Source organism: Cajanus cajan, chromosome 2 (genome assembly GCF_000230855.2).
Source record: "Cajanus cajan strain Asha chromosome 2, NIPB_CcT2T_4, whole genome shotgun sequence".
Taxonomy (NCBI): domain Eukaryota; kingdom Viridiplantae; phylum Streptophyta; class Magnoliopsida; order Fabales; family Fabaceae; genus Cajanus; species Cajanus cajan.
Window position 1 is genome coordinate 2162595 of NC_138518.1, and position 14369 is coordinate 2176963.

The 14369-nt window shown below is 30.6% G+C and overlaps 2 protein-coding genes across 2 annotated transcripts; one reads left to right on the forward strand and one right to left on the reverse strand.

The window, feature by feature from the left end:
• Positions 1-4318: 4318 nt before the first annotated feature.
• LOC109788829 (basic blue protein) lies at positions 4319-6757 on the forward strand. Its single transcript, XM_020347659.2, has 2 exons — positions 4319-4585; positions 6346-6757. Exons 1-2 carry the CDS (start codon positions 4417-4419, stop codon positions 6546-6548), a joined length of 372 nt encoding a protein of 123 aa, XP_020203248.2. The 5' UTR covers positions 4319-4416; the 3' UTR covers positions 6549-6757.
• Positions 6758-11151: 4394 nt separating this feature from the next.
• Positions 11152-13954, reverse strand: PDE329 (calcium homeostasis regulator). The gene is made up of 3 exons (XM_020347653.3): positions 13505-13954; positions 12646-12810; positions 11152-11730 (listed from the first exon to the last, which is right to left on the reverse strand). The coding sequence occupies exons 1-3, from the start codon at positions 13874-13876 to the stop codon at positions 11410-11412; spliced, it is 858 nt and encodes a 285-aa protein (XP_020203242.1). The 5' UTR covers positions 13877-13954; the 3' UTR covers positions 11152-11409.
• Positions 13955-14369: the final 415 nt, after the last annotated feature.

The following is a 14369-nucleotide window of genomic DNA, read 5'->3' on the forward strand; positions in this document are numbered from 1 at the left end:
CAATTCTGTCGCTAATTTTAACTAAATCTCGCTAAAATAATCAAATTTCTAATTTAGTGACTGAATTCAATTCTGTCGCTAATTTTAACTAATACTTAGCGACCGAATTCAATTCCGTCGCTAAATTTAACTACTATTTAACGACCGAATTCAATTCTGTCGCTAATTTTAACTAATATTTAGCGACTGAATTAAATTTCGTCACTAAAAATCAAAATTTATAATTTAGTGACCGAAATAACGATTGAATTCAATTCCGTCACTAAATTTAACTAGTATTTAGCGACCGAGTTCAATTCCGTCGCTAATTTTAACTACTATTTAGCGATCGATGTGACACCCTTACTACCCCAACACATATAATGTAATAAATTTTTTCAGTTACAGTAAAAGGGTTCACATGAGAAACTTCGACAACCACATTAATAGAAATATCAAACATAAAACACAAAAGTTTTTACAAATTGTTTTCAAAATAATATTACAGTACCAAATTCACATAAATATTTCGTCCTAAAAATCTTCTGCCCCGATGTCACAATATCAGAACATTTCCCAAAATAAAACTGTTGGCATCCTATATGCCACTTGCAGCTGGATCCTCTCCACCTAAAATATCCACAATTTATACGGTGAGAAAAGAAGATATCTATATGAAAAGTACATCCAAACACACCATATTAAAATCTCATCATATTTCTTTATTTAATAAAATATTTACGAGCATGTACCATAATTTATCAATCCATCACAATCCATTTAGATTTTAACATTATCACTTTTACCTTTCCTCATTCACATCAATATAACAATTATTTCAACATCTATAATTCATGTCAATTTCACAATTAACACTATGCCAAGACCTTGCCACATCTGACACAAGTGATACAGGTTAATTGCCTCACTCAACCCACACCAGACCAGGGTCATGCCCTCCCTGTAGCATCACTTACCCAGGGGCCATGCCATCCCTAATCATTTGGTGTGAGGAAACACAATCACATTACAATCAATACAATCTCTTGCAATTAACCCTATGTCAAGGCTGCCATAAACGACATAAGTGGTGGTGTTAACTGTCTTACTCATCCCACACCATGCTAGGGTCACGCCCTCCCTGTAGCACCACATACCCAGGGGCCGTGCCATCCCTAATCATCAATGTGAGGCACCACAATCACAATCAAAATCACATTCGTACATCATCTCATCTTATAACTCAAATTCATATCACATACGCAATTCCATATCACATACATAACAGATAAGCTCAATAAAATAGGGTTTACATACCCCTCAAGCAATTCACATCAATATCATTCATTCTTAACAAGTAATATAGCAATAACTTTCATTAATATAATAATCAATAGAATAATTAGTATAAACAGTAAAACCCCTAATTATTCCAAATTCTAGCTCCCCGCATTTTCCTTACAATTCATTCTTCTTCCCAGATCATCATTCCTACACTTAGGCATATTTATAAACCTCAACACAGATAATTTTAATAGAACCAATAATTCTCCAAATCAAATAATTGTAAAATTAATCATAATCCTAAGGAATTCTTCCTCTACCCAATTCCCTCATGTACTATACATATAAATAATCTCATTTTCTCCCGTACCTGGATAATAGGAACTCGGGCAAAACCTCCACCTCTCTTTCCTTAAACAGTAACCAGAACTAGAGCAGAACCTCCACCTCTCTCCTTAAACAATAACCGGAACTAGGGCAGAACCTCCACCTCTCTCCTTAAACAATAACCGGAACTAAAACTAGAGCAGAACCTCCTCTTATGGCTTCCTCTTTCTCTCTCTCCTCTTCTCTTTCTCTCTCTCTCTCTCTTCTCTTCTCCTTCTCTCTCTAAAATTTTCACCTCTCGGTCAGTTATAAATTTTCACCCCCCCATGCCTCCTATTATACGCATTCTAAGGTCCCCGGAACGGCCCGTACTGATTTCGGAACGGCCCGTTCCGGAACCTTCGAATCTGTGCAAATTTTTCAACTGGAACAGCCCGTTCTAAAATCGGAACGGCTCGTTTCCAAAAAGCAGAATGGCCCGTTCTAAAACCAGAACGGCCCGTTCTCAATCTCAGCAGAACGGCCCGTTCTCCCTCCGGAACGGCCCGTTCTCCTTCTAGAACGGCCCATTCTGGGCCCGTTCCCAACTTAACAGTATCTTTTTATTGCTTGGAACGGCCCGTTCCAATTTTGGAACAGCTCGTTCCAAGTTACCCATTTACCCCTCAATTTTTAATAAAATTGCGAAAATGCCATTAATAATAAAATTACAAAAATACCCTTATTCCTTTATTAAAATTACGAAAATACCATTAATTACAACAATACCCTTTAAAAAAATCGGGGTGTTACAATCGAATTAAATTTCATCGCTAAAAAGAATCAAAATTTATAATTTAGCGACCGAATTTAATTCTGTCGCTAAATTTAACTTCTATTTAGCCATCGAATTCAATTTTTTCGCTAATTTTAACTAATATTTAGCGACCGAATTGAATTTCGTCGCTAAAAAAGATCAAAGTTTATAATTTAGCGACCGAAATAGCGACTGCATTTAATTTCGTCGCTAAAAAAAATCAAAAAAATTTAATTTAGCGACCGAATTTAATTCCTTCGCTAAAAAATAAAAATTTCTTATTTAGCGACCGAAATAACGACCGATTTTCTAGCGATGACTTATTTTGGTCGCTAAATCGGTCGCTATTTTTGATTAGTCGTGATCGATCGCTAAATCGGTCACTAAATAGCGACTGATAAATTTCGGTCGCTATTTTGCAATTTTCTAGTAGTGATGTTCTGGTATATGAAGAGAATATCATTATAAATAGGCAACTCTATAAAAAATTAATAAAGAGAGAGACAATTGTTTCTTCTTTTTTTTCTTTCAAAAAAACATAATAATGAGAGGGAGATAATTTTTTTTCAAAAAAATCATTAATAAAGTCATTAAATGTTTACTTATTTTTCATCATCAATTAAAGTTTACTCCCTTCAATTTCAAATAAAAAGTAATAATAGTATTTTTTACTGAAAAAAATTAATTAAATTAGCTAATATCATTTAATTTCATTAATCTTATTTTAAAAATTAACTTATTTTTTTAGAATATTCTTCCTTAAAACTTGATATCAAGAATAAAGATAATTATTAGAAATACAAGGATCAAATAAAGAGATATTTTGTGGAAAATAATATTAAATATAATGAAATTAATTAGAATTTAATTATATGTGAGACAAATGATTATTTATTTTTGTGCTTATATTCGAAGTCACGAGAAAAAGTATTAATTATGGTTGTAAAAAAATCATTTATTAATTATTCATTCAATTAATTTTATTTAAGTAACTATTTATAATTTTATCTCTAGCAATAAATATTTGATAATATTTAGTGTTAATAAATATTTTTTCAAAATTTAATTAATATTTATGCAGTAATGTAAATGTCAATTTAGGATATCACAATAAATAATTTGATTAATTTTTATTTTAACATTTATTAACATTTTTTAATACAAATTATGAAGTCTAACGTTAATTATATTTAAATTTATATTTTCTAACTACTATAAAAAATGTTACATGCAGTGACATATAAAAAATGTTACATGCAGTGACATATAAAAAATGTCATTATAGATATAATATATATAATTATAAATCTATTTAACATATACTTACACATAATTTTTAGTATTGATTTTGAATGAAATTCAATAATATATATTGTATGGAGTCGGTGTGGAGTCAATGTGGCAAGATGCCTTGCAAAATTCTTAGTCATAGGTTCGAGGTCGTTGCAAAAATTTAACTTTCTCTTTTTATGAGTAGGTTACACAACCAGATTATTGTATCAAAAGTCTGCTAAGGATTAAGGAATTTTAATCTCTAGTAACTTATCTATTTGTGATGTTTAGGGTGAGGTTCTTTTTCTGTATTACTCATTATGTTTTGCTTTGTGTAGTAAATGCTTTAATCTGTGCTGATAATATTGTAAACTCTTTTGATCACTCCTTATGATTAAAAGAATATTTACTTGTTGAATGATTTTTTTCCTTTTCAAAAAAAAAAAAAATATATATATATATATATATATATATATATATATTATACTATTATTACCTACATTTTTTAACAATATACTAATATATATACTAATATATATATATATATATATATATATATATATTATATTTATAATATATATAAAATTAATTTTTAGTAACAAGTGATGTGTCACTATAAAGTATATATCATTACATGATAATTATTTTGTAGTGGATAAATATAATGTCCATATATGACTGAATTATTTTATAAGACAGGGAGCTTCCTGAGCTATAAAATCCTTCCTTAAGTCTCTGTTTCGATCAGAAAAGCAAAAATGGCTGAAGGAAGAAGCATTGGTGCATCAATGGTATTGTTGTGTGTGTTGGTGCTTTATTCTGAGATGGTTTATGCAGAAACCTACGTGGTTGGGGATGCAGCTGGTTGGACCTTTAATAGCAGTCAATGGCCTAATGGAAAGAGTTTTAAGGCTGGAGATGTACTAGGTTCGTATCATTTCTTGTTCATTTTTCTTTAAAGATCATACCTTGTCTTGTTTATTATATACTCACATATTAAATTTAAGAAACATTTATTCGATTCCTTATACATACGTTTAAAAGTGTTTAGGAGTTAAACTAATGTGTGAACTTTCAATTGATCCACTCTTTATTTTACATTACTATAAAGTGTTATTTTTCTACGAATTTTCCTAAAAAAAATATTATTTTTTGTGACTTTTCTTGGATAATAATTTCACAAAATTTTTTTACGAATTTGTTTGCAAAAAAATAATTTACAGATATTTCTTACAAATTTTTTTATGAAAAATAATCTACAAGGAATTTTTGCAAATTTTGCTACAATTTTAATGATTATACAAATTTTTTTCTATGGTAAAATTTTTTAGAAAATATTGGAAAAGTTTTATTTTATTTCTTGCAAATTTTCTTGTAAAAACAAATTTACAAGTAAATATTTAGTAATATTTACTAAATGGTAAAAAAAATTTGTAGGTAACTTTTCCTGCAGATTTTCTTGCCAATTTTAATATGCAGTAACATTTACATATTGATTTGTATGATTGAGTGTTAGACTTATAATCTACAATTTTTGAGTTTAAAATATTATGTATTACATGTTGGAGGCGTGAAAACAAATGTTTTGGATGAATTCATTGTGAAAAAATTTGAAGAAAACTTTCCCGCGAATTTTTTTTGCAAAAAACTTTTCTGCAATTTTTTTTCGCAAGAAATTTCGCAAAAGAATTTCTTACAAATTTTAAAATTCGCAAAAATATATTATCAACAAAGATATTATCTGCAGATAAAATTTCGCAGAAAAATTCGTAAGACTAGTATTTGCTGCGAATTTTAATACAAAATTCGCAAAAAAAATCGCATGTAATAAAAGAAATTGTAGTAGTGTTATTTACTTTAACTTATCTGATTTAAAGATCTAAATTTTGTTGTTATTTGAATAGAAATATGGACCTAATCCATTCTAATTTGATATTCTTTGCTTTGAGTAACTTATTTTAATCACATCTTAATTACGTGTTCTAACTATTGTTTAATTAAAAAATGAGTGTTTACTTTTATATTTGTGATTTTTTATAATTATATTATCAGTATAAAATACTTACTAACTTTTATCGATGATCGACAATATTAATTTCTATTAAAAAATTTAACTTATCACTTAATCTTATTTAAAATAATCGAACCTATACCACATCAATAATGACTTATTAGTAATTTGTGAATCTAATTACATAATTTATTGACGCGACATTTTATTTTTGGTTATTTCTTATATGTTTATTTATTAATTAATTATTTAATTACTACTTATAATTACTTTTTAAAAGCAAGATAAATTTTATTTTTTTATTATTCATTTGGTTCGAAAGAAGGAAAGTGAAAGTGAAAAGCAGAAATTTAATATTTGAATTGGAAAAAGTAAGGGGAGGAAAAAAATTAAAATTTTATCTCTAAAGAGTCTTTTTTTTTCTCTTTATTTTCTGTCTAACCAAACAAAATTGAAAATATCGTAATTTTGGTTTTTTTATTTTCTTTTCATTTAACCGAACAAAATATTATATTTAAATGCTTTTTATGCAAATTATTAAAGTCAGCTTAATATTTAGAGGTAGAGGGTTAAATTGATGAATGAATTCGATTTTGTTATGGTTATAATCTTGTTTATTGGTAAAAGAAAAGAATGTTTTTGATAGACATGTCTCATTATTGTTTTATACATGCAGAATTCCATTATCCTCCATTGATGCATGACGTGGTGCAAGTGGATGAGTGTGGATACAACACATGCTTTCCTATATTAGGAAGATCAACTTTTCATTTGTCAGGAAATGATCGCATCGTTCTTTCTCAAGGAATGAACTATTTCATCTGCGCCGTTCCTTTTCACTGCCTCCAAGGAATGAAAATGGCAATCAATGCTGCATGATATTATAATAAATACTTATAATTATCTATGTATTTTCTTATGCATTTCAACACCTTTTCTTTTATATTTTAAATTTACCCCTCTTTTTTGAACATCTTGAATGAAGATACATATCATTCTATTTAGATGAATGCAAAAGAAGGGTGAAAAAAATATGTGCTAATGTATGTTTAATAAGGACGACTTCTATTTTAATAAATGAGAAGTATTTATATCAATTTTTTTTAATTTTTAACCATAATTATATGATTTTAATTTGTAAATTTTAATAATATTAATTTATTTTATAAAATTAAAATTTAGTTTCTTTATTAAACATTTAACACAATATTTTGATGTGATAATTGATGATGATAATGACACTAATGTCACAACTTTAGTATAGTTATTATACAATAATTTGATATTTACATCGTATTTTAGGTCTTACATAGCATTTTTATGAAGAAAAGAAAAAAATTTCTTAAAAAACACATAAAGTAAAAAAAGAATAATGCTTGTTTTCATATGTGTAAGCTATTTAAAATCTTTAGTATCAAGTTTGATTATGAATCTCTAATGGGTATTAGATTTATTACGCATCTTTTGAAAACCTATAGTTTTTGTAGAAGAAAAACTAGAGAAAACCACTAAGGAAGATGCAAAATAGTGGTTGAAGTTACAAGAAGCACGTTGAGTTGTGAAATCATCACTCTAGGTATGGGAGAGTGAGATTATTGCATTCATGTGCATATATGAGAAATAAGGGTAGAAAAGCAATCCTTAAACCTCTTAGGTTGTTGATTTATTTGCTATGGATCTTTATGTGCATGTTCTGAGGTTGAGTTATTGTATTGTCCTTATAATTTTATACATGAATTATAATTGAATTAATCTAATGATGAGTTGCAATGTTTGAGGGTTAGTAATATGAGATTTGGGGTTTTTGAGTTTATTGCATGTATTATTTAGGAATTTGGTGTGATTTATTTAATTTTAAAAAAAAATTGTATGAATACATCTCAATATTTAGATGATTTTCTTTGTGAGATTAACCAAATAGTGTTTCATTTCTTAAGTTAAAAAGTAGACATTTGAGACTTCAGTTTAGACTTAAGAATTACATAAAAAATATTAATGAACGGTCAAGTTATGTTAGTCATAAGATGAGCTTCGCATTTCATGCACAAAAAGTATTGTCTAAACATTGTAAGCCTTGCAAGAACCCTTATATAATCGAATTAGGTTTCTTTGTATTCATAAGAGTTGTAGCCTTTAATGTTAGCTTTTCAAGAACACTAAAATTACCCAAAAAAGAGGTTTAGAATTAACATTATGATCAAATTAGTGAACAAATGTCAAGTTGTAAAAATTAGGCTAAAATAATAGGCTTTTGTAATTTCTAAAAATAGTAGATGGTAAAATAAATTCTTAAGATCAAGATAAAAATTGTATTTTATGGAGAAAAGACAGATACTAGAAGGAGAGTTAAAGAATGTATATTAAAAACTTGCACAATTTCAAATATGTGAAGTAGTATCTACAATAGACAAAGAGTCAGAAAGAGTAATTAATGAACATAAAATTTTATACTAATTCATCTCAACCACCAAGACTACGTCCAATTCTCAATCAAACCAGATTGAGTTCTACTAATTTTCAACAAAATTACTTGTATTCTTTTATCAAGTCACTTTTGGCTTAAATAAGTGTTCTTTGAATAATGTCTTCATATCATTACCCAGACTTTACTTTATAACAATGGTTATGATAGTATTACAAGGTTGCAATTGTTATTTTTTTTAAACGTGATTACAACAAATCATTTAAGTACAAGAAAACTCAAGAAGAAGATTTTCTAAAAGATGTGTATTGTATCTCAAGATTTTTCTATATTTCCACTTCTATTATTGAGCTCCATAGCTTCTTATATAATAACTTTGAAAGAGATGATCATTGCAGCTTCTTGAGTTTAATTCATAGAGTTGTTTCGTCTTACTCTTTCATCTAATCTTTAGAGAAAGGAAGTATCCGTTGGTGCATTAAAAGCTTCAATTAATGCCTTTCACCTAAACGTACTTCTTATCTTTGATAGATCAAGCTATTTATCTGAGCAAAGTAGCAAAGTATGAACAGTAGGAAGCAAAGTCAGCGTGTAGGCGAGAATATAGTCCTTTTTCTGCGCCTTTTCCGTGAAATCCAGAATCTTTGTCCTTTGTTATGTTACTCTTAATGCTTTTATACACTTTTAGCAAAATGTGAGTTCCAAGACAACAATTTTCAATCTGTTAAAGCATGAAACATTCATTTGAACATTTAAAATCATCAATCACAATAAATAATGATCGATAGGAACAATTTGTATGCTTCGTTTAATTTGCTTCACCTTACATACTCTACTTCGTCTTACACAGTTTTAAACAACAACTTTTACAAAGTATTTTTTTACTAAAATGTGTAATGTTTGTTATCAGTAAAACTTATAAACATGGTGGATCTAAGATCATCTTTTGACTTAACATATATAACTATCTTAGCTTTCAAATAAAATTAATATCAATTTGATAATATAGGTACATTTCTTAATAATGCGTTTAAACCACATAATGTCCTAGAAACGTAAGATAAGAAGAGATAGTTTATGAGTTGTAATGGTGTTATTTTATTCTTTAAGTGTTTAATCTTAAGATCTTGTGCCTACATGTGATATGAAATGTGGATGTTCAACTTGATAATGGTGTATACAATGTTTGAGACATTTATGAATGATATTATAATGTTATAATATATGATAAATGAATAATATGAGTAATAATAATGTATAATGTTATATTGTGTGAAGATGTTTCAAAAGATGAACTTAAATCCCTCAAGTTATAAAGTTTTAATAATAACAAATAAAAACGTTTTTAGAGAAAATATTTTAGATCATTCAATAAAATGAATGTTCAATATAAGATTAGTACTCTGTATGAGACGAATGTACTAAGACAATCTATTATCTTTACATTAAATGTCTAATAGATGAAATACTTCATATGTAAAATAGTTACTCCAAATCAATGCATTATTTATGATATCTAACAATTAAATCGATCTTTGTGTATGTAATTCCTTAGCAAATCAAAGTAAAATAGTTTTCTCGATATTCACAATAACAAAAGAGAAGGAGGACATGTTTTTTTTATCAAAAAAAAGGCAAGTAGATTGAATCATGAAAATCCTAAAAAAAGTTGTTTTGAATTGACAGGGGCATAATTTCACCTTTTTAGTGCCTAAAAGATGATGAGTAGTTTTCTTAATCAAATAAAAAGTGATAATTTAGTGAAATACATTTAATTTTAGCAATTAATGCATCAACAAACACTTCTTTTTATAAGGAGCAAAAAATTGAAGATGAACGAAGTCTATGAAGGATACTCCTATATAATTGAGTTCTTAACACATTCTTCTATCCAAAATTAATTACTAGTGTTTCCTTTGAAATGCTCATTTTTATTCATTACTGTTTTATACATAACATGCAGAATTCATTTATAGTCCATCGTCTCATAACGTGATGGTAGTGGACGAAGTAGGATATAATTCATGCAATGCTTCAGCAAGCTCATAAATGTATCACTCGGTAAATGATCACTTCTAGCTGGTCCCGGAATACATTAGCACTTTTCTTGAACATTGTGAGGATCGGAGGAAAATTGCAGTCAATGCTGCTTCACATAAACTTAGTTAATTATCCATGTGTTTTGTTAAGTTTTTGGCTATTTGCATACCATTTTGAATGAATGCAGAAAGTTCAAATCTCGCATGGACACGCCAACTTACACTCAACAAATAAGAAAATTACAACTAGAGAGGGAAAGTCAATGGTTCATTCGAGATAGAGGTCGAGGTGTTCAACTCTTCCTTGCCTTGTTGCAGAGCATTGTAAACCATGTGATGATGTTAAAAGGGTCGTAAAAGATGGTGCAAAATCTGAGGCGAAAGGTTCGGAGGGGTTGGTAGAAATCATGGCAGAGTAAGAATGCGTACACAGACTGAACAAAGAGGGAATAAGTCTTTTTCCTGTTGTCGTAGGAGGAGTTGTCATCGTGGAAATCGAAATGGAACGTGGGAACTGAGCACCAGAGAGGTTCCATCGCTTAGAAAGAAGGCTTGTTGCAACAAATGCTTTGGTTGGGAGGAAAGACGGAATGTGACAAAGGACTGCAATTGGCAAATTACTGATTCTATCAGCCATCCTGCATGCACAGCTCGGCAATCGGCATCCAATGAAACTCGAATCTTCACTGCCCATTAATGCTAACAGGGCTGTTATGTTTGCATCGGAATTGATGTTCATGCACTTGTCATGGGAATGATAAACGTCACGATTCACGAAGTACTTACAATTGTTTAACAGCTGCAATTATGGACATGCAATAATGGACACCCAATAGTGGCCACATTGCTGCTAAAAATTGTGTTACCAGCAAAACATGAAACTTTTTTGGAAGTATGAAACTATTGTGGAAGTAACACCTGAATTTTATTAGAAATTAGTAAAACCATTCATGATTCCTCCAATAGCTAGCTAACTTTGGTATAGTTGGTTCGTGATAAACTTTACCTGATGTGCAAACAATTTTAAAAATGGCATTGAGATATGATTACTATCTTTACCATTTATATTGCTAACAGTAATTACATGAAATTTCTGCACTTTCAAAAAAGTCATAACCCCACATTTCAAAATGGATCCAAAGAATAATAGAATAAGATCCAGGATGACCGTCTTTTTTCTCTGTGAGTACTGAGTAGCCAAAAGGCTAAAGCAGCTTAGTTTCTAAAATATACTTTCATTCAACGCCATTATGCAGTGGAAATCACAGACTTCACCTAGTTAAGTCTCACTATTTTGTTGAAGGAACTGAAGGTCTTTCATTTGTAGTTCCACAGCGTCCTTTGGCAGAGGCTTGAGATCTGAAACATAATCCTCATCAACTCCTGCTGCTACTCTCTCTGCCTTGTCTTTGACAAGGCGCTGGACCTCTTCTCGCTGGACCGATGGGAAAACAGCACTAAGCATTGCAGTCAGCAGTAGCTGGTCTTCTTCCTCAAAAGAGTCCTTTCCAAAGCAACATACATAGATAGCATCAAGTGCCTTGCCAGCTCGAATCTCCATAGGTATAGCAGGAGGTTCAGCCTTTAGCTTTGCCCGTCTCTACAGCATTGAATATAATTTGAGTTATTAGGGTAGTGTCACATGGATAAAACATAGTTTCAGTATAATCAAAGCACCAAGCATACAAGTGGAGCATTAGTGACACACGGAGGAAGAATATCTGTCATTTGTCCAGCTGATAACATATAGTACTTCTTACAACACAAAATGAATGAAAACTTATCTGGGAGAATCCCATTGTGATGGGGATTTATCATTACTCCTTGAAAAGTTAGTTAATAGAATCCTAATCTTTAGACCATTCCTATTAATAACGAATATGCATCTTTATTATGTCAATATATATGGTTGGTACTTGGTGGTATCTGACACATTATGGCGACTAGCTAATTAATGTCCCAGCAGAGCAGCAAACTAAAAGAAATGAATACATATTTGCCTTGATCCAAAGGCAATTAAATGTATCGTTGGGAAGGCCTCATGTTACAGACAATAGAATGACCTTTATATACAAAACACACTGAATGACAACGCAATGGTGCAAGGTAAGTTTCTCTGTTTTTACTATGCCCAGGCAAGAATGTCCCAACTCCCAAGACAGGCTTGATGATATTAACAAAGTTTTTTTGCCATTGTGATAGAAAAAAATTGTCTATATCTAAGAGAGTATGATTTAGATTTGGGGTAGAGAAAACATTATTTTTGGTAACGTAACACACGTTAATGACTCCCCCAAACAAGAGAACAATGATAGATAACCCTGAAAGAGACCTTTGAATCACTATTTATTTTCAGTAATTTCCTTAATGTCAATAAGTACATGAGGAATGGTGTTTAATGTTTATAGAGTTTAGACCTTAGACAATATATTTTGGAATGACTCAGTCAGTTAATGGAAACTGATAGAGTTCCACTTCAGATGCAACGTAGTATTAAAACTGAATAGAGACCAACCTCCTTTGCCTCGCTCATCAAAGCCATGAAATTTTGCTCCTCAAATTCAATGTCATTTGAGATCCGGAGCCTAGCCACACCTTCCAGAATATCCTCAGTTTTGAGAAGACCTGCACCAATAGCTGCTAGCCAACAGCATAACAGAACATAGAGAGGATCCCCTGCCTATCCACAACAAACCAACACCAAACTAAGTCACACATCCATTCCCCTTTAGCACACCAAAACCAAAACACAGATAAATCAACCTCATCAACACTCAAACTTGATTACCAATCTCAATATATTCTAAACTCATAAAAATTGAGTTTTGAGCGTGAAATCAACCTCCTTAACTTTAACCACAAAACCCAAGAACCAAAGTTAACTATGGGCTGTCACTGAATTAATTATAGAACAAAACTTAGATAAAATTGCTCAAGTAATTCTAACATCACTCTAACCAAAATTGAAGTTTAACCTTGATAACCATATGATAAAAGTTTGCATTAAACATCTTCAAGATGAAATTCTAATTCTGACAAGAGAAAAACACTAAAAGCAGCTAAAATCACCTATTAGTTTTTGTATATAATCTTGTGTGGATAAACTTCTTCACAAACACATTTTAGAAGAAAAAATAAAATAAGTTTCTTTATAAATTAAAATTAGCTTATACAAAAATTAATTAACTAAAACTCATTTTTTTGTCGATATTTTTATTTCAACGATGATAAATGATTGTGTGATAGTGAAAAACACTTTATTCATTATTAGTGAATTACTCAAGCTTAATCAATTTTAAGGCTCCAAAGATAATTTTGACATGAGCATGCAATGTATGAGCCTCGAGGAAAATGAGTGATCACTACTCACTCACCCGTCCTCGTCGTTCCTGGAACTGATAAAACGCGGTGGAGTCAGCGTCGGAGCACTTCTTGCCGACGCGCCTCCGGAACTCGGCGAAGTCGACGAGGTCGTCGCCGACGCCGCCTTCGTCGCTGAGGATCCTGGCGAGGAGGCCGACGACGGGGAGCGCGCCGATGACCCTGTTGGCGAAGGTGGCGAAGGAGTTGGGGCTCTCCATGTAGGCTCCGACGGCGAAGCGCGCGACTCTGGTGGCGGCGGGGTGGACATGGTGGCGGCGGCGGAGGGAATGCGGAGAGGAGAGTTTGGAGGAGGAGGAGAGGCTGAAGAAGGTGTGAGCTGTGGTGAGAGATGAGAGTGGTGAAGTGGACTTCAACACCACCATTGTTGGGTTAGAGGTTGGTTTGTGGCCTCTCGTTTATATATGTTATGTTATCCACTTGGACTACCATGAGAGAAAGGAAATATCAACGTTCCACTCACTCCCATCCCATGCTTAATTACATTTATAAACGTCCTCAATTTTTGTTTCATAGATATAGATACTAAACTTTTTAATTATGTAAAGTTTAATACCTTAATTAGTGGTTTTATTTTAATATATATATTTTAAGTAGTTATTTAAATTAAAATTTGTAATTGAGTCTATAATTTTTTTTAATTTTTATTTGAATCCCTAGATTAATGATATGTTTACTATGTATTAATTAATTTTTATATATTAACTAAGAATTTTTTTCTGTAATGAGTTTTTTAAGAATTTTTTAATTTTATTTATCATAATTATTTATTAATTATATTTTATATTTTTTAAATAAATTATTAATAAATAAATATAATATTGTGTTAAAATATAAATTAGCTATCATAAATATATA